The sequence below is a fragment of the Falco cherrug genome, chromosome 15 (genome assembly GCF_023634085.1).
Source record: "Falco cherrug isolate bFalChe1 chromosome 15, bFalChe1.pri, whole genome shotgun sequence".
NCBI lineage: Eukaryota > Metazoa > Chordata > Aves > Falconiformes > Falconidae > Falco > Falco cherrug.
Window position 1 is genome coordinate 20,548,878 of NC_073711.1, and position 25,864 is coordinate 20,574,741.

Here is a 25,864-nt window from a genome sequence, read left to right on the forward strand (position 1 = left end):
TATTATGACAGATTTTTTCCTGGAGTGCCTGTATTCTTCATTATTCTAGGTTGGAGGGAGGCAAAATTGCATTATAATGTGAGCTTACAAAATTTAAAAGATCAATTTTATCACATTTATTCAATAAAATATGTATTACAGCTTTTGCTGAGGTCGTAATACAGCAATAACTATATGAAGCATGCAACAGCATACTACCATAACTAATCTTGATAGAAAACCCAAATATTTCCTTAGATTTGTTTTATGCCTCCTGAAGAAGGAACTGATTATTTAGATTGTTTGTAACCTGCATTGTTTCAGTGAAAACATGTTACAAGATATGCCTTCAAACTATTCACCAAGTCACGTAGTCTCAGTCCGTAGAGGTTTTCAAGCCCTGATAGGATAAAGCCCAGAGCAACCTGGGCTGAACTCACAGCTGACCCTGCTTTGAGCAGAGACTGGGGTGGAGCCCTCCTGAGATTCCTTCTAACCCAGGTTACCCTGTGATCTTATGGTTCTGTGACTCCTGGTGATCAAAAAAACTGGAAAGAAGTAATAGTATAAATAATAAGGATTTCAACTGGAGAGTAAAATCCTTTAAGTAGATTAATGTCAACACTTACCTGTTGCCATCTAAATGTTTTAAGGTTGTCCTGAAAGCATTAATGCTCCCCTCTCTGGAATTATTTTAATGAAGCTTCTCTTTTGGTAAGTTTTACAATTTCTCACAGTTTCCTCTTATAATTAGAGAAAACTTCTATTAGTTGTTTAGTCTTTGTGCAATATCATAACATGGGTTGTACTGCGTTCCTACTGACCATATTTCCACCAGCAAGAAGATCAAATGAGAGTTAATCAAATGTTTTAAATGTAGGTCAGCCTTTCCTGCTCAAATTCTGCTAGACATTGTCTGCTAAACACCCCTTTACTGAATACAATTAATGTTCCCTCCAAATTCAATGTGAAATTTGATGTATTAAATTGCTGCGATGGAGAGACGGGACGCAGCTTGATGCAAGCAAATGTTGATTTATTGTACAGAAACAGGAGTTTATATATAGTTTCAGAACCTGCGTGTTTTAAACAGATTGGTTCTTGAAGCTAAGCATTGCATACTAGGCAATCCCCGACTGGTGGTTAACTACCATCAATTAACAGCAAGGTGTTACCTTTCTTTGGCGCCATCCTTGGTGCCATCCGTCCCCAACTCCCCTATGCTCTCTCAGCATGACTCATCATGTTGTTGTGTCTATTCACACTCCTTGTCCTCCCAGGGTTAGTGACCTACAAGCTCGAGCACATTCCCCTCAGCTAACTGATTGCTATGCATGGTCCTAATTTCCAGCTGGCTCCTGCATTAAGTTGAACAGGCAAAGCTAAAACTGTGTTTATTTTGCTTCTGAGTCAGAACCCTTACTTGCTTGGGTCTTACCTTTATATCTTGCTGCAAGTGTACAGATCATCTTAACATATTGCAAGTCTTTCCTCCAAGTAATCTACATTAGAAATTGGTCTTGCATTTGAAAGAGTTTGTTTGGGGTATAGGAAAACCAGAAATACATCAGTTACAGTTTATACAATTAAAAAGCAACAGATTAAAAGTTTAGGAGCCTAGAAATTAGAAATTTTATATTTTGGCTATGGTATTCTCCAAGATTGTTTTAAAATATGGTTATGATTGAAAGCTACTTATTAGAAAAGGTAAAAATTTGTGGGTTTGAACTTCAGTTGATTCATGAAATATCACAGCAGTAGCCAGTAAAAGTGAAATAACAGCCTCTTCGCTTCATGGCTTGGCTTATGAGGAACAACAAAGGAAGTTCTAGAAACTGTAGAGACTTAAAACAACTTGTGAAAAGTCAAAGATGACGTATCAATCTGATGTATTGTTAAAAATATATAAGGAAATAATTCCAAATGAAGAATAAAAGCTTTAGTAGCATGCTAGTAAATGTGTCAGAGCTTTACTGTTCCATTGAACAAGCCAAACTTTCCTTCCAGTCCTGACTTTGTTCTTTTACTAATTGTGTTAAGTTCAGGTTCAAATTCATTATAACACTAAGAGAAGAAGTATAAGGAAGCTTTAAACAGCTAACTAGTAATTGAGCTACATATTGAATGAGGGAGTAAAAGGCACAGATGAGCTCTACTGCTTTGTGGCATCCCATGGGAGCTTCATGCTGAGCAACTTCATTGGTATATTGTAACACAAAGCCACTCTGTATTTCTTTCATAGACAAATTTGGGATCCTTTAAGTGAATGAAAAAAACAAAAAAACGAAAAAAAAAAAAAAAAAAAGAGATAAAAAATTAGTCCTGACTTACAATCTTGTTCCTTTTGGTGCTTTTCTCACTGCTTCATTGTGTTCTGAGTGAACAGCCTGGCTACTGCACGATCACCAGGCTGTAACTTCCCAGGCAGCTGTCTTACACTGCTTGTAAATCCACTACGACAAGCTATATCAGGAAATGGAGTTGGCTGCACTGCTGGATGATTTTACTAGGTCAAGCATCTCAGACAGAAAGATCAAAAGTCCATCCTAAGCCACTGTACTAGCATGCAGAAGTGGGTTTTGGGGAAGTATAAGTAATGGTGTAGGAGGGAATTTCTGGCTTTACATGTAGTTTTCTGTAAACTGACTGACCAGTGGAGAGACTGGAGGCAGTCTTCTATGAATGTCCTGAGACCATCACAAAAATCATGATGTAGAACAAGCATTTTAATCTTTAAATGTTTTTTACAAGGTATTGTTCTAAAAGATATTTATGTATGTTTGGTTTAAAACTCTTGATATAATCATAGTTCAGTGTTTACATATGTTTTGAATTACACTTCATGACCCAGAAAAGAAGCACACAATTCTCCAGTGTACTGGACAAAATAGTGAACTTTCTGCAGGAAGCTGTGGCTGTGACATCTGAAGTAACTGAAGGATTTCATTACTCCAGTTAAAGCACTCTGTAGCAAGAATCATTTTCTGCCTCTTTACTACCTAGCCTAAACTAAACTTTGGTACTGCTAAGATCCTACAGATCTCTGACCCACTATCTCTTTCTTTCTCTTACATTACCCTCTGGTATGTAAATAACAGTATGGTTCACAAATAGGGAACACTGGCCAGTTTGGGTACTAAAGTTGTTAAAGTTTGGTCAGATCAATATATATCCATTATGAACATAATTTCAAACTGTAGAACACAATATTTTTTTGTTCACAGTCTATCTTTATTCTCTTCTTTATCAGCAAGTATTTTTTGGTGTATTGAATAAATGAAAGTCAAGAACCTTTAGTAGCACATCCATAGATGGGCTTAAGTTTTATCTTTCTGAAAAGTATTTTCTTATAAATCCATTTTCTGTTTTTTTAATAATTTTATTTTATTGAGGGGTTTAAACTACAGGTAATTGTTTAATTGCAAGTAAAACTTCAAGACTTTAGAAGTTTAGTACTCAAAATACTGGTTCCTGGCATACCGTATGGTCCAACAATAAAACTCTGAAAAGCTGCTTCCTGAGCTTGCAGCACGCTCCTGAGACCGGTTATATACCTGTTATGTGACTGCACGTACACATGTCCCCAAGATGTGATTCTGCAAGTATGTGCAGTTCTGTCCTGTGCCGGGCTTACGATTCACACAGTGGAATTCCTGAATTGTTTCAGTGCAGTTGAGGTACCTTGCCTGGACAGACAGTGAGAATGCACTCTCTTTGTAGTGGGGTCCAACACTGGATAGTGGTATACAGTAATTACATGCCATTGCCCAAACTATACGCAAGATCTCTAAAACTGAGAGACTGAAATAATGCAAAATTTGAAAAAGTAATTATTTTTCAATAACTCAAGTCCTGTGTTTTCTAAGTTAGTTGAGATGTTGCTCTTTGAAAAAGAGAAGAAAAGGCAGCGCACATTTTCATGCTCTGGGTCCGGCCCCCTGCCTGCTCAGCAAAGGCAGGCATGTCTCTAGCTGTGGCAGAGGGCAGCTGCCTTCCAGGCTCTCTCCTGCCTGGGCACTGACGAGATACAGGGGCAATGCAGAGGATGCTGTGGCGCTAAAGCCTGCGTGGAGCAGGTTATATGATATGATTTGGCAAGTCGCATCTGCCCCAGGGTCAAATGGTTGGCCAGAAGTAGTGTCACCAGAGCTGGTCGTCTTGTATTTTCACTACGTATATGGTAAAGGCAAATAGATGACTGTCTAAAACGGGAACTTAAATACATCAAAATCTATGGTTTTAATGTTTTAACAAATATCCTCAGTCTGGCGACAGAGATTTTTTAATTGCAAAGCTTTTATCACCGTGGTCATGGCAGAAACAAAAAGAACTAACTTCCACCAAAGACGTACAACGTGCCTAAGAAAAATGGCACAGACATGTTTGTCTGCATGTGTGTGTATGTGCTTCTCTATTCCCTCACAGTCTGAAGCATTCTGAAATGGTATGACATGGAGACGCAGAGCTTTCCTGAGCATCTGTGCTAAATGAACACTGTAAAAGAGGTTTCCCTAGCAACACAAACCATATGTAATAGCTTAAAATAGCTTTTCTCCAACTCCTAGGATTTCTTAGTGGTTTGCTCACAATTTCCATTTAAATCTAGGTATATTTGCCCAGTTCAAAAAGGTTCTTCATTTTCTCAACTTCTATTAAAATGTACAGGCTTTGAAAATGCTCATTTCTTGCAAGAATGCCTCCCTTCCCTTGACTTCTAATTTATCAGGTAAACTGAAGCATAGCCAATCGTGACAGTGGCTGTCCACTTTATCAAATGTATTCCCTTTGTTTGGTGTACAAAATATTGTACTGTAAGTATATTGGTGGTCTCTACTGCTTATTGTAATGGGAAACTTCTAGTTAAAGCAGTAGACTTTGATTTTTGTGATATTATTATAATGAGAAGATAAACCATGCAACTATATAGTATAATGCATCAATCATAACGTACTTGTATTCCACTTTGCATTTTAATAGCAATTTGCAGGCAAATTCTGACACTTGAAAACACTCATCAGTTCTTACTGTGGCCTTAGGAAAATAGGTACCAAATGTTATCTTAACCAGGAATAAACTGTGACAAGAGGCTAAGTAATTTCTCTGAGTTTATATAAGAAGCAAGCAACAAATTGAAGACATAACCCATGGGTATTGATTTCCAGATCCTAATACAACTAGTCATAAAGTCATACATTTAAAAAGTTAGAAGCAGGCTGACAGGTCTTGAAATTGATTACATCAAATGTTAGTATACAGGTAAGATATCTAGAATCTTGTCAAAAAAATTTCAAAATATGTATAGCAAACCTGAAGAATAAACCAGGTATCACACATTGCTTTCCTTTCCAATAAATATATTTGTTTATCCTAAATGGGTTTTAGTTGAGAAAACTACAAAGCAAACTTTTATTCCTCTTCATGTATCCATATATATATACATTCATAAATAAGGCAGCCTCATCCAACTGTAGCACACAGCATGAGAGTACAGCACCTATTTCCTGATAAAACATTTCTAGGCTGTAGTCATTTAGATACCATATCATATATTTCAACCTCAAATGTAGTAATGGCTACAAGGTAGGGTCCTTGAAATACTTTTAGTTGTCCTTCTTGTGACCTGTGAGCAGCAGACTTCTCGTGAAGTATCCTGACTTATTGGATCGAATGGAAACAGTTACTAGAATGAAGGGAAAGATGTTTTACGCTAATAATTATTGAATGGGTAGACTTGTTGCAAAGAGCCAGGCTCTAAGGTCTTGTTCTATCTGTTTTAACTAGCTTTGAGTTGAGTTTTGACTATTAAGCATTTGCTTGGAAAAGGAGGGGAGGGGGCGGACTGGGAGAAGATTTGCTGTCAGCTGTGTGGGAAGCTCTCGTGCCAGGGTAGCTGACGACAGTCACTGAGGTAGAGTCTGATTTCACAGAGGAAATTTTCTTTTAGCTTTGGTTTAGAGATTATGTTTTAAGTCTATGTCCTATACTTACCTTAAGCTCTTTCTGTGAATCCCAACAGTGCTTCAGCTTCATTTTGGTGTTCATTTAGCCTGCATGCCTATAGGTCTGCCATACCCAAGCTATATTCTTATACTTATCATTGGATGTAATCATTCTCTAAATATAGTAACATTTTATTCTAGCAGAATGAAAGGAGCTAAATTAAATTTGTATATATTGGGCTACCTTAGCTGTTTGACTATAACAAACAAATCACATTACTTCTTTAAAAGTGAAAGATTTTAGTAATATTCTTCATTACGGTATTTCAAATAGTTCAAAGCAAACAATTCAGCCACAAAACAACAATGAAAATAAATGGTACATTTCTTAGAGAATACTGTCTAGCTATAACTTTCAAATCAAGCAAACTCTCTCTCCCCCCTTCCCAAGAATGCTCCAACAATCGTACGATTCCCTGTTGATCGTACAATTGCATAAGCTCAGTATGGCTGTAAAAACTGCTCTGCGTCAGTTGCATGTGTTTAATCATCTCCTTAACTTTTTCTGGGGACATTAAGAAGTGATTTTAAGAACAGTAATAACTCTTTAAAAAGTAATTTAACAGCTGTCTTTGCTAAGAGCGAGCTGTATGGAGTGGAAATGAGAAGATAATTGAATCATAAAGAAATTGTTTTGAAATGAATAGAATTGTCCTAGTTTCTTAAATTACTATTAAATGACATTTTTTTCCTTTGCCAGTAATAATTCATCTTTGAAAGCTATACATTTCAAATGTAGGCCTGTGAAATATTATGTGGTTTTAGTAAATCATATTATTTCTCATTATCGCTTTTATGGTGGGGGGTGGGTGGACAGGGTTATACTTGGTGGGGGGTGGGTGGACAGGGTTATACTTGGACATCCAGAGGTCCTTTTCAGCTTAAATTATTCTGTGATTCTATTTATGTAGCTATGAAAAAAAAATCTTATGCATAAATAGCCACTCCTTCCACAGGCTAAATATAAAATTATTTTCAAAATACAAACCTACTTCATTTTTTAATAACTGTTTCAACCAATTTTAATTTCACATGCTATATGCTTTTTCAGGTTCCTCATAAGATGTCTTAATGGAAAAAGCATGAATAAAATCTGCTGATGATGCCTTTGAGACATATTGACTTTAATTCCTGTACCAAGAGCTCTTGTGTGAGGCAACAGCATTTGTTTAGTCAGAATGACTTCTTTGGTCACTGCTCATTACATTCACACATGGCCTAAAAAAGTCGTATCCCTCCTTGTGAATTATCTACTTCTGGGAAAAGGCAATTCTCCTTAGATTTTAATCCTGCATTAGATGCCACTTACTATAACTTCACAAGTTTTCTAGACTTAGCAAACATGAGATACCAAAGGAAAATTTTCTTGGTTACTCTCACCTATCATTTTCCATACAGTCATGAGTGAATTGCTGTAAAATGCTATTAAAATTCAGTTTAACGTCACTAATTATCTCATGTGCTACATGTGCCTTTGCTCAGTTCGTAAGTACAACTAATCTCTGGTAGCAGATGCAGCGTCTCAGGGATGGCAATGGGGTGCTCCCCAGCCATCGTTGCCTAGAACATCGCCCTCAATCCCCTGCTGCAAACTGCGCTTCCACTGCACTAAAGCATTGAAAGGCCACATGAGCTTTCAAGCATCACTTCTGAGAGGAGATCAGCTACAGTATCTTAATAAGCCATTTCAAATGTCTCCAGCTTCAAATCCATATTTTGACCTTTATTTAAAGGTCATCTTTAGAAGACAATTGGTTTTTGCTTGTCCCTGAGGTAGCAGTGAAGCATTTTGGTTATCCACAGCAGACTGGCATAAAATCATCTTTTTAAAATACACTACTGAAGTATATATTGTTGTAAGTATTAAAGAAACCGTAAAATTCTCTACCAGACAGAAACATAATTTCTTCTCCTAGCTCTAGCTTCTTGCAAAATTCTCAGTGTAAAAGTAATACTATTTTTGAACACTTAGAAATGAAAAAGAATACAAAGAGTTAGCAAGAATTTGTCAAGCATAGGATGTCAAAACAAATTTCAGTCCTTCATTGAGAGGTTGCAGAAGGTATTATGGAGAACAGAAAAGAAGTAGTTGGCATTTGAATCTTGGACGTGAGAATATTTTTTGTTACAGTCTCATATCAGATAGTACTAAGTTCAACCTGAACTACTGTTTGAAGTAAACCATTATGAAATGGGTGCAAAACTGGTTTGATACCATTTAAAGGAATTATCGGTCGTTCACTGATAAATAGGAAGCTAAATCAAACTGGGTTCCTAAGGAACTTTGCACTGAACTTTCCACTATGACTTTTCATAAATTTTCTGAAGTATTTGAAGAGAGGAGGAAATAAAGAAAAAGCTTTGCTAGGAACTTTATTACAATTAAAGATCAGGCTGATCCGAGAAGAGCTGCAGTTATATTGGAGCATAGGATCAAAACTGAATATTAAATCAGTAAATTGGAGACATTATCTGTTAAACATAAGATGGAATTTATTTGTGCAAAGTACTATATTTAGGAACAAATGACTGGAAAAATGTACAGATGGTTAGGGAACAGGTCCTTGGTACAGGGTCAGGAGATTCACATGAATCACAAGCTGGGCATTGAGGAACAGCACCATGTTGTTGAAAAAAAAAGAACACCGAGCAGGATAGTCCAGCATATTTTTAGTCAGAATGATATGTAAGTAATCCTGCCCTCTACACTAGAATTGTCAGGCTTTAACCAGAACATACTCAGATCTGACCACAGTACTGCAAGTACGGACAGACATGCTGGAGAAAGTCAGGAGAGCAATGAAAATTAGTTGTCTAGCATTGGACTTCTGAAAAAGAGACTGCAAGAATTGCATCTTTTAGACTTACAGAAGTTTTCAAATATAAATGAGTGCTGTAAAGAAGAATAGTGTGGGAATAAGAAGAATAAGGGGAGTAATATGCTATCTATATCCATAGGGGAAAGATCAAGGAAATAATGAGCTTAAATTGCGCTACAGGTAACCAAGGAAGCACCTAAATACAGTTGATCCAACTTTGTCAAAGAAGGACTGGCATGCCATATGACTTGATGTCCAGTGTTCTTTATTATGTTTGTAAACCTTTTATTTGTTAATGTTAAGATTTTTTAAAGCTTTTTTTCAAAATGTTGGAGGTTTAGTGAAAATTAAATTGGAACAGTTATGTTTTCATTTAAAAATAAAGGCTGATGCTATGTGAGATTAGGAATAATAATTTCTGAACTTTTACCTTAGGCATCAGAGATGGTGCATTAAACTGAATTCTTACTCATGAGGGGAAAATAGTGTCACAATGTACCACTCTGAAAGCAGCGCTTCATCATGTTCTCTGCAAAGGATACAGCGTAGCCCTTCCATTTACTGAATGCATTGTCAGTCATTCTCATGAATCAGTGGTAGGATTCTGCTTATTTGGATACCCAGAACTGTACCCTTAATGCAAAAAACGCTCCCTGACTGGTTTGACTAGTGATTTCATAAAGTAATTTATATGCTTTATTTTCACCAGAAAGTTTATCACATTTTCTTCTTTGGAAATGATCTTTTGTTTTGAAAAATTAAGCAGACATCACTTCAGTGAGTATCTGTTGCAAACTTCAGAGGATGTGATGAATGTAATGGCTGTCCTCAAAAAGTGCTAAGCAGAAGGAAACATGACAGCATGTGTCCTTGATCTGTGCCACATTAGCCAACCAAAAAAATGGCATCATATGTGCAAGAAATTGGGGTCAGGCACCGCACACTGATTTATTCATTTCCACCTGTTTCATATCTCCTGGGATACTGCAACCATTAAAGGGGTATTTTTTTCCTTGTGGTACCTGTATTTCACACTGGAATGTGAACCAAGGCTGTTATGTGCTACCAGAAATAAAAACAGAATTCCAGGAAAAACCCTCATATAGGAGATAATATCTGAAATAGTTATGTATATGTATATGCGTATATATTTATGTCAGAGACAGTAAGGGAAATGGTCTGTCAGCTATTTCCATATGGCTGACAAAAAAAAAAAAAAAAAGATAATCAGAAGAGTTTTCTTGTCTTAAGATGAACTATCAAAATAACTGAACATCATAAACTGTTGCTACAGAAAATTGCCTCAGTTAGGAGGATAATCCTCACAGATATGTTTCCATGTACATCAGTACCAACTGTTTGAATTATGACATCAAAAGATTCTATTAAAATTAATTAGAAGTGTATTTTTTCTCATATGGGAAATTAGAAAGCACATATCTTTAGCAAAACTAAGGTTTGTCAGCCAAACTAGAGTTTGTCAGCAATTTTTCAGCCATATAATTAAAACAATGCGTAAGAGAAAAATGATAAATGGAGTTACATTCAGCATTGAAATATAACTGCCTTTGGTCAACGAGGAAAAGAGGTACACGCATATTTTACCAGCACACATGGTCTTCAATAGTATATTATAGAATCATAACATATCTCCTAATAAACATGCATAAATTGATCTGGAAATATAGCATAATGTTAATAAATACTAGGCATAGGGCTCGTATTGAAAGGTCAATACAGTCATGCCAGTGAGTCTAAATGTTATCAAGGGAAGTCATCAAGGTAATTCAAGATCATAGATCCTTCTTATTAGGAGGTACCTGTGCTTTTTCTGTTTATGTGTGCACAAGTGTGTGTTCACACGTTGCACACAAGAGCAAAGTTTTTTGTCAACTGCCAAACAAAATCTAGCAAATCTCCAAGGTTTTGCTGATGTCTCTGGACCATTGCCAGATCACTTTCTTTGAAGGAAATGGAACTGCTTCAAGGTCTGCCTGATGGAGGACCCTGAACCTCAAAAGATTCCAGACAGTTAGAGGAGATCATAGGCGATCATCAGGTAGCTAAAGTCTGCAAAAATACACAACCATGCCTTCTGAACCAGAAGCAATTCGCAGTTTATTTACCATGCATTGTCTTGGAACTCATTTAAGCTCCTACTTACTTTAAGCCAAACCTAAAATCTTTGAAGGCTTTTGCTCTTCATTTGCTCGGCACACTGATTTAGATTTCTGACATTGCCAGTAATGCCATAAAATTATATAGTGGGAAAAAGAATGTACAAACAAACAAAATCGCTTGGTATTTATGCAGGTTTTAGCTATTTTCTCTGTTTTTCACCTGTGAAAAGGTCCCAGCCCTCATTCAAGGAGGATGGTCAGAATCAGACTAAGTCAGTGAAACATGTGTCGTCCACTGCTCAGCCTTTTTCAAAACTATGGACGCAGCTTCTATAAGCATTTTATAACAGGTCAAGGCCCGTCATTTTAGATGCTTCTAGAAGACTGTTTGGTACCTGTTGAGTATGTTCCCTTAGCCACACTGGATGAGACAGTCCCCAGGCACGGTGGGAGGCTTGACTTAACCTTGTGCCAATAAGCAATGTATTTGTCTGTTTTGCACGTAGCAGTTATGTTTGGCCACATCTTAACTGGCTACTGTTACTACAAAACTAATGAGTGTTGGTCATTTAAGCCCTTGTTTACTTTGTCATGTGTTACAGGACATCATTCAGGAGCAAACTTGTAGGCCAGAAGGGCTCCTTTAGGTCTTGCACTATTTAAAGTACAGGAGTACCAAACAAGATTGAAGAAAGCAGAAACAAGTGTATTGATGATAGTATATTCAGAATGGAACTGTTGTTTGGAACTTTCTTGTTTAGCTTCCTCCTCAATGAACAACCCTTATTTTCATCAAACCCCGGGGTGCTCTGTGTGTATCACTGAAAGCGTTAAGTCCTGAGGTTTCTAGAAAAAGACATCTCAAGTTTTTTTGGGAAAACTAATATTGTTTTCACGTTTCTAAAGTTTTTTTGTAGGAAGCACTAAGGTGCTAGTAGGAATTGTTTTCATAGTCTGCTCAAGACTCTATTCTACCCTCTTCCACTATTTCCAGTGTCCAAGGGACAGGTAGCAGTGCCCTGCTTTAGAGCCCAGCTGCAAGCGGGACCTCTACAGGCACAGATGCACTCACTGGATTAGGGGCAACACTCTGAAGGTGTCATTTCTTTTACAGAATAAAAGGTTCATTTGTATGAGATTCTTTGGTGTCCCCAGGTAAGACTGTGAATGAGCATATGGCTGCAATAATTGTATAGTTTGTTATGCAGCGGCTGTAATGGTGTAAGGAAGTGGACTCTGGGGATGTTGCAAATGCCTGATTTTCAGATGTGTTAATTACTAGCAGATCCCATTGATTACAATTGATTGTGAATATTTAGAACTTCCAAACAAAAATGAGGCCCAAAATGACTTTAAAAGATTATTTGAAATGTTTAAGATTAGGTATTCTGAAGACATGAAAATACATCCAGCAACTAGCTATAGATAGATATTGATATAAGGCTGCTTCTCTTTATTTCTTCTTCTCAATATTTCGTTTCTACTCAGTCAATTAGCATATTAATTCATGTGGCCTGTGCTGGATGCTATAGGGCAAGAGAACAGTGATTTCCTTAATTATTTCTGTTGGTACATATTTAAGAAAATGGAGATATGTGAAGGTGTCTTTAAAAATTTATTTTATTTTATTGAAATAAAATTTTGATTATAGAGAAACTAATAGTCATAAATCATTTTCTAAACAATTTCTAAGAAATTCAGCCTTTTAAGGCATTAAGATAGGTTTTAACCTCAACATGCATAAAAAGCCTTTACTGATAACTTTACAGAAAATGCATTTATTTGAATACAATATTTTATAAAATATGTGCATTTCCATTTATAAGATATGCGCATACGCAAAACTTCTAAAAGCTGTACATTTAAACAGCTCATGAGTAGAACTTAAATCTGAATGAATTTGAAGGCACTAAACATCATGAGGTCTTAGCAGAAAGTTTATATGTAGCTGGAGAAAATGTCATATCTTATTTTAGAAGACAGTGTCTTATTACCTTCCAAACTGAATTGATTACGCTTTTTTTACCACCTTCTTCACCCGATAGAGAATCCTGTTTTGATTATTCAGTGTTCCTTGTTTTCTTCGAATGAAATGGACTTTATTTCTAAGGTGTGCCTAAAATTACTTTATCCCCCCTCCCCACCCCCCAGGAAATTTGTACTGTCATTTAAAATGTTATACTAAGAGTCTGCTTCTTACACATTACAAACCAATACACCAGTAAACATACAGAACTACCACATTCATACCTCACTGATTTTATTGTGTGATAATTTTATGCAGTACATATTGACTACTAGTACTGTTCTCAAAATGACATTTTGAAATACATCTTTCTGTTTAGCCTGCAGATGTTCCCTACACCAGATGTATAACTTGAAGAATAATAACTGCTAAAAATACACAAACTGTCAGCTTTAGTTTTACTGGGAGAAACTATAACTTCAAGTAAGATAGATTTGTTTTTAAATACAATGTAAGAAACCTAAATTATTCCCAAAGACTAATGGCAATCTCAACAAATGGTGCAAATAATCACATTATAAATGCATAATTTGAGTCCAAGGTGGGGTAAAGGTAAGGCAAAATTGTTGCTGTATGAACTAATAACACTGAAATCAGTCTTGAGAAAAAAAAAAACAACAACAAAACCCACAAACAAAACCCCATAACAAAATTAAAAAGCTTGCTTGGTCAAATAAGTGGTATTAACATTTTCTTCTGGGTATTAACACCTTAAAAATAGCTCTTTCATTGTGCTTATATCTTTAAGGTCTCATAGCTGTAATGTTTTTTCGGCTGACCTTGCAGAAAGTATTTTTCTTAGTATACTAAAGAAACTGTGAAAGTGATTCCAAACAAACCTTTTTAAAAAAGCAAGTAATGATGCTTCCTTTCCACTTAGTTCAAGGTTAATTATACTTGTCAAGAAGGCAGTAAAAATAAGCAGTGAGAAATTTGACAGCTCGATGGCAACCACACAGACTGTGCACCTCCAGCTGTTCCCATTTGTCAAAGTTGCACCCATTGATAAAGTCAGAATGAGGACAATATTTTAGAAGGCTCATTTTTTCATTGCATTTCAACATAATAAATCAAGACAAAAAAATTAATATGCTGTAAATTGTAATAGAGAAAATCTGACCAACTGACAGATTTTATTTTTATGGAATAGTTATGTATCTTAAGCAAAGATCAAAATTTCATGACAATGTTCCTGTTCATTTTTTAAATGTGAATGTGTTCCTATTCATTTGAGTGTGGGTGTGTACCTATATAAAGTGAGACTAACGCAGTCAGGAACATTGGTTAAAAAAAAAAAAAAGAAGACAGTTTTAGTGATTAACTTGTATAGAAGTAGGGCTTTCTAAGTGCAGACTTTAAAACTCCTACCTCTCTGCAGATTCATCTGAATTTTCTTCTGTGATCATCTGCAACTCCTGTGTGTTTTTACTTGAATCTTCTTTGACACAGTTTTCCTCTGAGCTTGTTTTGGAAATATCTTCATTTGATCGAAGCTGTTCTATGAGATTTTGTTGATGCCAGGTTTGAATAGATCGGTGGTGCACTGGGGTCGGACCTGGCACGGGTGCCAGTATATTGTGGTGGACAGGACTGCTGTTTTTCTTCAGCCCATTCCTGTCCCGAGAGTGGTTCTTCAACCTGTTCTGAACCGGTGTCCCTCTGTGCTCATATCCTTCCTGCTGATGGCAGCCCCCCGTGCCTGTGGAGCCTTGCGAGGGGTGACTGAACCACCTCCAGCGGAGCCTCAGGATCTGCTTCACATCAAACTCTTTCTTTCCAGATACGGACATTTTTTTCAGGAAAGGAAAAAAAAAAAAAAAAAAAAAAAAGACAAAAGCCTATTCTTTTAGAAAGGAAATAGATTCTTTGTTATCTCTTGTGTTTCAACTCCTCTTCTTAAGAAAAGACAACAAAAGAACAAATACCGGTAGCTCTCTCCCTCTCTCTTCTGATTAATATACTGCAAGCTCTTCAAGCCGATGCTAAGCTGCTGCTAACTGTATAGGTGGGAATCCATACTGACAGGATGATGAGGTCAGACCTTAAACAAGTAAATCAGCTTAGCACAGGAAAGCAGCAACCATAACACTACCCAGCTGCTAGGCTTACACACTCACAGCACTATAGCACAGCTCTCTAATATATAACCGAGCCTCACATGATCCTAAGGGATCCGAAGCTGCAAGTTAAGATGCAGGAAAGCACATACAAATAAAGTGACAAGACTTTCTATCTCACGAGGTTTTCCATCAAGCCTGCTAACAAGCAATGCTGCATTTCACAGAAGATTTACAGAGAATTCTTTTACAGTTGTCTTACGGAGATTTTTGGTAACGATTCACTGTGAAACTATCCTGCAGTTCGTGTGTTTCCTTAAGCTGTTTGCATTTGTTTATCTTGCTGTGTAAAATTCCTACAAATGGCCTCAGTGTGGTAGCACTTACCTAAAGGAAAGAGGCAGCATTAGAATACACTGTGCAGAACTGTATGTATTTTCTCACCTACAGATAAATTTCTTGATATAATTACAGGAGTATGAGAACAGAGGGAGGAAGCTCATGAAAATCAGAGATGTGCTCCCTGAACGACTGTATCTGTGGAAAACACAGTGTTTCCTGGCTAAGTGCCTGTGTAAACACCCTCTGCCATCCTGCTCTTAATTTCTCACGGATGGTGAAATGAGTGGGGGTTGGGGTTTTTTTTCATTTTTTTTAGAAAACACCTTTCTTTTGATAGTGTACACTGTAACATGTTTTCAACAAATTTAATAGATTAAATATATCCAATGCCATCCATTCATTAATAGGCAGGATCATGAGAACTGTTCCCTGTGTGCTTTGATACAATGTACACAGAATGTTTTCGTGTGCAAATTGAAAATAATCAAGGACTGGATTATTTTTTCTTATGTTATATTCTGCACAGTTTGCTACTGATGATCTATACAAGATCATGTAAGCATTGTGCAGAAATAAAAAAGGCTGTAACACAGAGTCAGTAAAACAGGATTCACAACTATATGAGGGTACCCCTTTCCAATACATCTTACATCTCCTCTTCAGACCTTCCCATTTTAACCTCCTTTTTCTCTCTCTGTATTGTCATTTTTTCTTCTTTTTTTCCTAAACTCTACTGATGGGATGTTGAATCTTCAAATACTAAAGCCTGCTTTGCTTTTTTTTTTTTTTTTTTGTTTGGCTGCATACAATGCAAACAGAGAAATAATGAAGTACAGTTTCGAAAAGAAAAAGCAAAATGAGGGGACAGGACTGAGAAATCATCCACCTTCATACTGGGCTGTCAAGCTCCTGTCCTGTTCCTGGTATTCAAGCAAATGATATGCAGTATCATGGACTGGATGTATGTGAGAGAAATTACAGGACAAGTGAAGAGCAGTAAAATAGTTGAAAGGTATTATACTATTTAGATACATAGAGGGACAGAAAAGACCGTACAAAGAAAACCTATGAGGAATGGCTGGAAAAGGCAGAAAGGAAGGAGCTGAGGAAAGATATTTGACAGACCTAGCCAATGCATGTTTATTGCTATATAGAGCATTGAGGCTGAGCTATGGCAATAAAATGTACATTAGTATGTGGCTTTGATAGTAGGATAAATGTCTATGACAGACAGAAAAGAAAAACTTGGTTGCAGGTAAAGAGCCTTTTCTTATAGGAAAAAATAAAGTATTAGTGGGAGCTAAAATGCAAGCCCCAGCAAGCCTTACTGCAGTGCTTTGGCGTAATTGCTCCTGTCGCTGACCTTGGTCCTCTGCTACAGGCTACTGTTCTTGCAGCAGTTGTTGGAACCTGTGTGTGCCCTGGCTGCTTCAGTTAAAAGTCACGCGTGACATCCAGCAAAGGCTGCCTTATGCTCAGGCACCAGGCTCAGGGTCCCAGCAGCTCTGCTGCAAGAACCACCCTGCTCTGCCGCTGCCCTTCCCAGTGCTGGGATTTACACAAGAGCAAAGACTGCCACACTGTCATGCATGGCCATCCCAAATCAGTGCAGCTTCCCTATAAAAGTAATACTCTGTTTAGCAGTGCTTCATTAAGATGGATTGGATTCTGTAATATTTACTTGAGAATGAAATAGAAGAAGGATTGCTGTGTTAGAATATCAGGCTGTTAAGTGTTCTTAAAGGAACATATTTTTAAAAGACTTCATTTTCTGTGTTATTGGAATGGGTAGAAACTAGAAAACTTGTTCAACTTCTAAGACGTTATATTAAGAAGAGGTATATAAAGGCCTGTTTGTAATTTTAATACAGGGTTTCAATTTAAGCTTGTTGAGAATATAGGCTAATAAAGAAGTTGCTCCCAAATTTCAGAAATTTGTAGGGAATGAATGAATAAATGAAAATGCTGGCCATTGACTTCTGGACATACAGTAACCTCTCTTACTCAGTGTAAGACGTTTTCACACCTAAATGATGAAGCATTTATAACAATCTGACATTTTCTGCAGAGCCAAATATTTCAGATATTTTTTCTTGCATTACAGCTATGTAATATTTAATTTAATGTTTCTTCACTTTTCCATTTCAGTCTGCATGCCTATGGGTGTTACTCTTTTCAATGTCATAAAAGTAATAAGACTTAGTGGTATCTATATATATATTCCTCAGGATTGCCTACATGGCAGTCTGAGGTCTAATTTAAGGAGGTATATCTCTACATACCAAGTTAATAAAATAATTTATATAAAATCTTGTAAAGGTGGACAGAGAACATGGCTTCTTGCTACTATCTTAATCAGGTCATTGAGCTATCTCAGCAGCTCTGTCAGCTCCTCTTGGCAACATCTCTGATACATTTATTTTTTTTTTACCATGTTCATATTTTTTTATCATGTCACAAAGCTTCTGTTGGTTTGCTTTCCTTAAATCTCTTTTGCAGAAGTCATCCTTTACTCCAAGCTATCATCAAAAGCATATTCCTTGAATTTTACTTGAACTGTGCAAACAGTACTTCTGTTTGTGAATTACTCTGTTTCCTACTAACTCAGTACAGGTTTTCACAGTGTATCTAGCTAAAATTAAAACAGTAAAACTGGACATTTGCTGAAGAGACTGCCTTGCTCAAGAAATCAGCTTGAGTCAGCACAGAATATGTTTCAGGTAGCGCATAAGTAGATTATTTTTCACACAGCTTGTTACCATTCTAGCTAAAATTTCAATTTGCTGTACTAGGGCAGTGTAAGTGATTTGATAATCCAAAACTTCAGGCCTGAAATGATTAGAAGCAGGTGTGTGGCATAAAGCTGCACCTTGTTTATACATATATATGCCACATACCTGCTTATAATCATTTAGATCTATCTTCTGGTGGGAAAACTAAGATTCCTTGAAATTGAACACAGTGTGTTTACTTCTTGACAATTCCTTTATAAATCTCTAACACGTTTTTCAGTGTATCTCTGGCTGGGTTCAAACATCTAAATGTGAAAAGATATTATTTTTCTGTTATTACCATTCCAATGTAATATGTTTGGTGTCATTTAGAAAAATATCCACCATGGAAACTTCCCCCCCCCCCCCCGCCATGGTTGTAAATTTCCAAAGAACAGAATTTTCTAGAGCTACAGAGCTACAGCAAGTCTATCCAGGGCCATCAAGAAGGTCAGGCAGCTGGAACATGACGGATGAGGGAAGACTGCTAGAATATGATTTGTGCAGCCTTCTGAAGACAAAGCTCGGGGCCGCTTATTGCTGCCCTCAGGCCCCTAGTGGGAGCACGCAGAGAAGGCAAAGCCGGGCTGTTTGAGAGGTGCTGGTGACAGGCCTAGAGGCAACAGGCATGTGTTGGTAGATGGGGAAATCTGATCAAATATAAGGAAAACTTGCTGCTCATAAGGGTGATCAAGCAGGTGGGAAGAAGCTGCCAAGAGATGCTGTGACATCTCTTTCCTCACAGAAAGTGAGATGGCAAAAGGACTTGGTGCTGTGAAACTGCTGTGACTGGACTGGCTGTGAGCACGTGGTTGGACTAGATGAGCTCCAGAGGTCCCTTCCTACCTGTTATCCTCTGCCTGTGTGACATGCCAGGGAGTCTTTGAGATGTTTGTGTAATGAGTAGAGCCAAGTAAAAATAATGTGGTTGTCAGTTATGAAAAAGAGATACATTTCTAGAAACCTTAACTCCTGTTTGGTAGCAAAACAGCTCGGTATCACTGCCTGCAGTTGGGGAGGGTATCTAATTGCTCATCCCACGGGAGGCTTGCTGGTACTCTGAGGAAAAAAGAAGCCTCTAGTCTCTGAAAAACCTCCATTCGATTCAATGGGTATGAGCTTTTGAGGAAGATCTTTGATCAGATTAGGAAATTGCACTAAATATGATGGCAGGCAGGCATCTAGAGGGAAATCTGGCATTATTTTAAAAGGTTTTTATAAACTTGTTGAACTACTAGATAATCTGAAAGGTCTTAATAGTAAGAGTCTAAATAGATGTTTATAATAATATTAAGATTACAAGTGTAAATACCTATACAATATTTGAATTAGCAAATGATAAAATTACTTTTGTCATAAACTACTCGTAAGAAGAAATTGAGAATTTTCTTTCCATCATAAACCATGTTTAAAATAGGCTTCAAAAATTGCTTTTAGCTACAGCTGCTGCCCATGTTCATCTGCCAGCAAAACACTTTACAGTAAGGAGTTTTCTAATACATTTCAAAAGGTCTGGATTTTCTAGTTAATAACTTAGTAATAATTTTTGAGAATTTAAGCAAGTGGAATATATTCAGGCAGTAACATAATGTTTATTCTCCTCTCAAAAGAGACATAGCAAATGATTTCTTATTCTTTTTCTGTTTGCCCTGAGCCGTTCGTTCAGTCCATGTATGAAAAGCCTATTAGAAAAATCTCTGTTCCCACAAGCCTCGCAAGGAATAATAAAAAGGAATCATCTAACTTTCTCGTAGAATAATTCAAGAAAGATACAATTTGCAGACTCTGAAACCAGGAGTATTGCAAGGGATAGGTTACTAGCAAGTGCTAAGGAAGTAGATCTTTGCTGGATGTGAAGCAGACCAGAAAAAGCAGATTTTTTTTATTAGATAAAAGTCAAGCATAGCTTTGGACCAGAGGTCTTCAATGCCAAGCTCACTGACCCAAATAGGACAAATCTGCATATGCTGAGTGAGACAATCAAAAAAGCAAGCTAAGCACAGAAGGTTAAGAATGGTTCCTCATATTTTTCAAGATATTTGGTGTCTACTCTGACATTACATTCTTTAGAAAGACAAGTTAATACAAGCTCATACCAATACTGTATACTCTACAGTGCTTGCATTTAGAGAAAACATCATAGTAAGATTTACATATGTACAGATTTTTGATAACTAAAGTCCTATGAAAAAAAGCTGTACGTTCTCTACCCAAACACTGTATTCTACAGGGTCTTCATAGTTTGTGTACTCAGCCTATGTACTCGCATATGAGGCCAGATAAAAAGAAGAAGTTGAATGTTTTTATTACACTGTTTTGAAAATATTCAAGAGAATTCCCATTAGTCCATCCTTTGTAAAAGAGATGTTCCAGGAAACATCTGCATAGCACAGCACCAACATTAACAGAAGTCAAAGTTAAATGGAAAATAACAAGACAAAACCCAAAACAAATAGCTATATTTAAAATCTGCAGGAGAGTTCAACTTTTTTTTAAAAGAAAACTTTGAATCCCAGCAAATGCAACTCAGCTTAAGACAATCAGTTGCTTTAGATACTTCCTACTAAAGGAGGCAGTAGGGTTGATCTACTTAAGAGAAAGTGTTGACACATTTAAATGCAATTGCTTCCTCAAATAACTGGAAACTGTACTACAGATTGCAACCCACCTACAAAGCTGTATGCCAAAACTGGAAAAAATTACAGCATTTCTACAAGATCCAAGGAAAAAGAATGTGAGAAGTAAGCCTGGTATAAATAAGTCTGATTAAGATCTTGCTAAACAGGAAGAACACTGTCACTCTCAAAATGAAACCAGAATATTAGAGTGAAATAGCAAATAGCCACTTCACAGCCAACTGGGAAGGATGTGAACAAGGACTTGAAAGTGATGATACTAGTGCAGCAAAAGTAAGCTCAAACACATGACTTTAAAAGAAACTCCTGTCACAGGTCAAGAACAAGATATAAAAAAGTGGAAAAACTACGGATAGATGCAAAGGAGTATTAAAAATATTTCATACTGATTTTTATAATATTTAGTAAAATTTGAGATGTTTTTTCTTGATTTTTCTAAATGTCGTTCCCAAGAAAAGCCAATTGTAACATTATTTATCACCTACTGGTAGAATCAGGAACAAAAATACAACACTGTAAGATGGAAGAGGTAGAAAAAGTTAATAATGGTTATGAACTTATTGAGAGTGTGGAAAGTAGCCTTTTATCGTATTTGTTCTTCTGCTGTATACAAGAATATCATATCAGTTGCCAAAGCTAATGAACCTTTTCAGTCCCCCAAAATATATGGTTTTTGCTGCCAGGGACTGAGGTAAATGAGAGAGAAAAGATAAATGCCAACAGATTTGAATAATGAAGAAAGGTGGCAAAGGGTTAGGGCCAGAATTTTCCAAAATAATTACTGATTCTGGATGCCTTATTTGAGAGATCTCAGAAACAGGAACATAGCATTTTCCAAAGCACTATTTAAGTGGTATTGTGTTGAACAGTTAAATATACTGTTCAGTTTAGACAATCTTTTCTAACTTTTATCTTTTCCCTGAAGGTTTACAACAGACCAGATGACCTCCAGAGGTCTCTTCCAACCTAATCTATTCTGTGATTCTCACCCTGTCCAGCACTAAGAGGGAAAATGGTACTGTAAATGTGCTGCCAGTTTGCAGCATCCATCTTTTTAATCTGCAGGTATGTGGTACAGCTGTAACACAGCCCTTCTGCACACTTGCATCCCTTCTGCCGGAGCAGTGACTGTTCTAAATCTCTGCCAGCTGGTATGAGAGTTTGGAACGAGGTATGCTGCGGGCGGTTTTCCTCAGCTCCTTCCCTGGCTACTTAAGAAGTCTGCAGACTTTCTTGATACAGCGTGTGTATAAACTCATGGAATTTTTATGAAGAGAAATTATACAGAACTACTACTCTTACAGAAAATCTGCTCCTTATGAAAAGTAACACTTCCAACTATCAAGAAGGACTAGCAGAACCAGCAAAAGGCAATCTGTAGTGCTGCATGTACAAATGGTGCTTTGCACACTATCATATGTAGAGTAGAAAGCTCATAGGTGCATTTTGACTTTCTAAGAGCCCATTTCTAAGAATGCATTTCTCCAGGTGGGTTAGACAAGAAACTTTTGTCTTAAAATAACTTTAAGTATACTCAAGATGAAAAAATCCTTACGAAATTTCCAAGGTGAAATTTGAAACTTAATACTGGTTTGCTTTTCAGGGATAGAACTAAATTTCTGGGATATGTTTTGTTCTGCACATCTCAGAAACAGCTGTTTTACTGTATGACATTATAAAAATTCCTATTGCTCTGTTTTTGACTTTTACTAATAAGTATGAGCAAAACTCCATAGTCTGCAGATACTAGCCTTAATTATTTAAGAGTATTGTTTGTCTGACTGGATAGGTCTCTGCTTCGAAGTTCTGACAGATTTTAAAATAAATTATGTTGTTAAATTAATCTTGTTGAACGAAAATATGTATGACCTAAAATTGGGAAAACTATTCAAAATGAAATATCTTCTATGCAAAATCAAAACAATTGAATACAGAACTAATCATTGTATTTGTAACAGGAAAAAACCCAACACCTTAAACTGGACTTCCAAAAAGAAAGAGAAGACATGCAGGGAAAATATTTCTTTACAATGTTTCCTACTGCCAATGAGTAGGGTCATTTACCAACGGAGAACACAGTATAAAAAGACATTATGACAGAGATGCTGTTACAAATCAATAGGAAACTTGGATATAAACATGACATGCACCGTTTATGGCTTTAACATCAACAACATACTAATCAGTCACTTCACAGACAGTCAATATAAACTATATAGATTAAAACTAATGTTTACAGTGTTACTGTATCCTAAGCAAGCTCCTAAATTAAGTAAGAGTGGGATCTTGACAATCAAGTTTTTTTGTTATTAGCATAAAGCTGTTAAGTAACTGTGTGATACGCTATGATGTAACCATATAGCTACTGCAAATAATGTAAGGATAATCTCTCAAGGAACTGAGGAGGTAGTAGAAGCCATCATCAGTAAGCCAAGTTCAGTTCAGGAGTGATATAGTGACATAGTTTCTCTTCTTTTTGGGCAGAGGGTTCAATAAAAGTATTCTATATTATTCTAATATAATCCATTTCATAGGTGTAGTAGATAATAAATATATCACATCAAGGATTATAAATCCTTTGTCACAAAAGATTTCAAGCAAGTAGCTTTATTCATTTGAACTTCTCACTAGTTACTACCTGTTTCAGTGTAACTTCTAGCATTAGTCTACTAGTAATTGCCTAGTGTAAGAACTCAGTGTCTTGAAAGTTCATCTTTTAAGCTACAGCACTTGTTTTGCCCCTAATATTTCTTATTCCAAACATTACCACAAGTTTGACCTGTTTAATGCAGTTTGTGTAAGATGCCTTGTTGCCCCTGTTGACATCTAAAATAAACCAAATAAAACCAGCCCTCCCTGCTACTTAGTAGTTAATGACAACCCATAAAAGAAATGTGTTGACATCACTAAACTCTCCATATAGCATGCCACATCTTTGTAGTGTGAGGGGACAGCAAGCTTTTGTTTTCAGCACAACTGATTATTTTATATTTAATTGTTTTTGGGAAACTGCACAAAGTACTTGGAAAAATGTCTTGAGTTTTAGAAATGCAGGAAACAGCCCTTTTCCCTTGTTAACCCCAAGTAGCACACAGATGTCACACGTCCTAGGAATAAGTGCAGAGTTGAATCCTAATGCGTCTACCGTGGAGTCAGGAAACGTCTGTTGATTTTTGGTTTTGTTTTTTTGGGGTGGGTGGTTGTTTGTTTCTTTGTTTTTTTATTTTGTATTTTATTGGTTTTGTTTATTCTTGAAGTATTCTACTAGTTCAAGTACTCCAGAACAAATAATATTTGTTCTTCTGTCACTGGCCCTTAATTACCTTCTGCAAGAGTATTTTCGGTAGAGTTTGAAGTAAGCAAATCCTTTCTATTGTAAGAAAATAGATCTGAACAAGTCATGGGCAAAATGCATGAATGAACTAGTTAGTCCCATATTGCATTACCCTTGAACATTCGGTAGGCAGCTATGATCTAAATATAGTTTGTCTTCATTGCTGTTCATGTAAAATGTTGTTCCTTAGGGGGAAAAATATACTAACGAAGCAATTGGAAATTGAGGCATATACTGTGAAAATCAAACTGTTGCTGTATGTTTTGATTCCATTTTACTTAGATGACATTGTCCTTTCTGATGGTAGTGTTTCCAATTTACAAAAGAAATTATTAGAAATAGAAACTGAAGTAAATGCAAGTACATCTGCATTGTTTCAGTAGATACTATCAGCTTAACTCTACACTGCTTCCTATGTGAATTGGCATAAACTATTTTCTTTTACTAATCATTTGAATCAAAAAGGAAAACAATTACCCACAAAACATGATTGTGAAGACATGGTGCTGAGAGCTATGAAGATACTCAAAACAACACCATAGTTATTATGTAAACCTATAATAGGCTGTATCACAGAAAAGCATATCTTTACCTTTTTCTGCAATAGTGTCACAGAATAATTCTGTTTGGAAGGGAACTCAGGAGCTTTCTAGCCCAACCTTCTGATCAACACAGGGCAAGGTACGAGGTCAGAGCAGGTTACTCAAGCTTTTATATGCTTTCATTTTGAAAACCTCTAGGATGGAGACCAGAACAATTCTGGGAAACCAATTCCAGTGTCCTAATAGTAAACAAGTTTTTCTTATAACTGGTCTGAGCCTGCCTTGTTTTAATTTATGCCCACTGACTGTTACCTTTCCTCCTGCTAACATGTTCTGTGAAGGACCTGGCTCAGCCCTCTTGATGACCTTCCTGTAGGCACTGCGAGGCTGCTGAAACTGTGTCTTCTGCAGACTGAACAAGCCCTGTTCCCTCAGACTTTAATCTTTGGGTGAGTGCTTCAGCTCCTAACCATCTTGGTGACCCTCTGGTGAACTCACTTCAGTTTATCAGTATCTTTCTTGTGCTGTTGGGAAGGGAGTGTGCAAACTTGGCAGTATGCCGTATGTGGTCTAATGAGTGCTGAGTAAAAGATGACTACTACTTACCTAGTAAGTAGTAGCACAGTAGATGGAACCATTTATTACATGTAACAAACATGTTGAAACCAGCATTGATTCTTAGCATGTGATGACATCTATTCCATAACTGTAAAACAATGATGATAGTTATGTTCATGTAGAAAATACCTAAATTTTCTTCTTATTTACTGATAATAACAACCCTTATTTGTCCACCAATTGTTATCATTGGCTATTAAAGAGTATGGAAAAGATCTGGCATACTCTCAACAAAACCTCGTATTTAGATTGGACACTTGTCAGTATAGGGCTGTATCATATGCCATCTCAAAGCCATGACAGAATAAAGGTTTATTCCCAAGGTCAGCCTTCTCTGGTAAGTTTTTGAATGTGAGACTTGCTCATTGTCCCTTAAAAACTAATAAATGAAGAAATGCTGTCTTTAATTCCAAGATAGGAGGTCTTCAAGGCAGTTGTACTTCTGTGCAGTGTAGGATGTAATGAACCTTACATGTATTTGGTTTTTAGTCCCACAAATTTCTTCTGAAACTCATGAAAGGCATTGTATACATCAATAAAAAATGCTTAGAATGCATGGCCATGCATGTCCTCTGAAGCATTGACATCAGAGGTTACAAAGCTTTTTGATTATTCATGCAA

At 36.7% G+C, this 25,864-nt stretch overlaps 1 protein-coding gene across 3 annotated transcripts in view; it reads right to left on the reverse strand.

The window, feature by feature from the left end:
- KLHL4 (kelch like family member 4) overlaps positions 1–25,864 on the reverse strand; it is a 94,269-nt gene that overhangs the window by 31,595 nt on the left and 36,810 nt on the right. Inside the window, exon 2 of one of the 3 annotated variants that reach the window (XM_055727512.1) lies at positions 14,312–14,711. The exons of 1 other annotated variant lie outside the window; for it this stretch is intronic. In XM_055727512.1, the coding sequence (XP_055583487.1) occupies positions 14,312–14,349 (38 nt within the window). In that variant the 5' untranslated portion in view covers positions 14,350–14,711. Of the gene's footprint in view, positions 1–14,311; positions 14,749–25,864 lie in introns of those variants that run through there. One more of the 3 variants, XM_005435833.3, reaches the window with a different exon arrangement.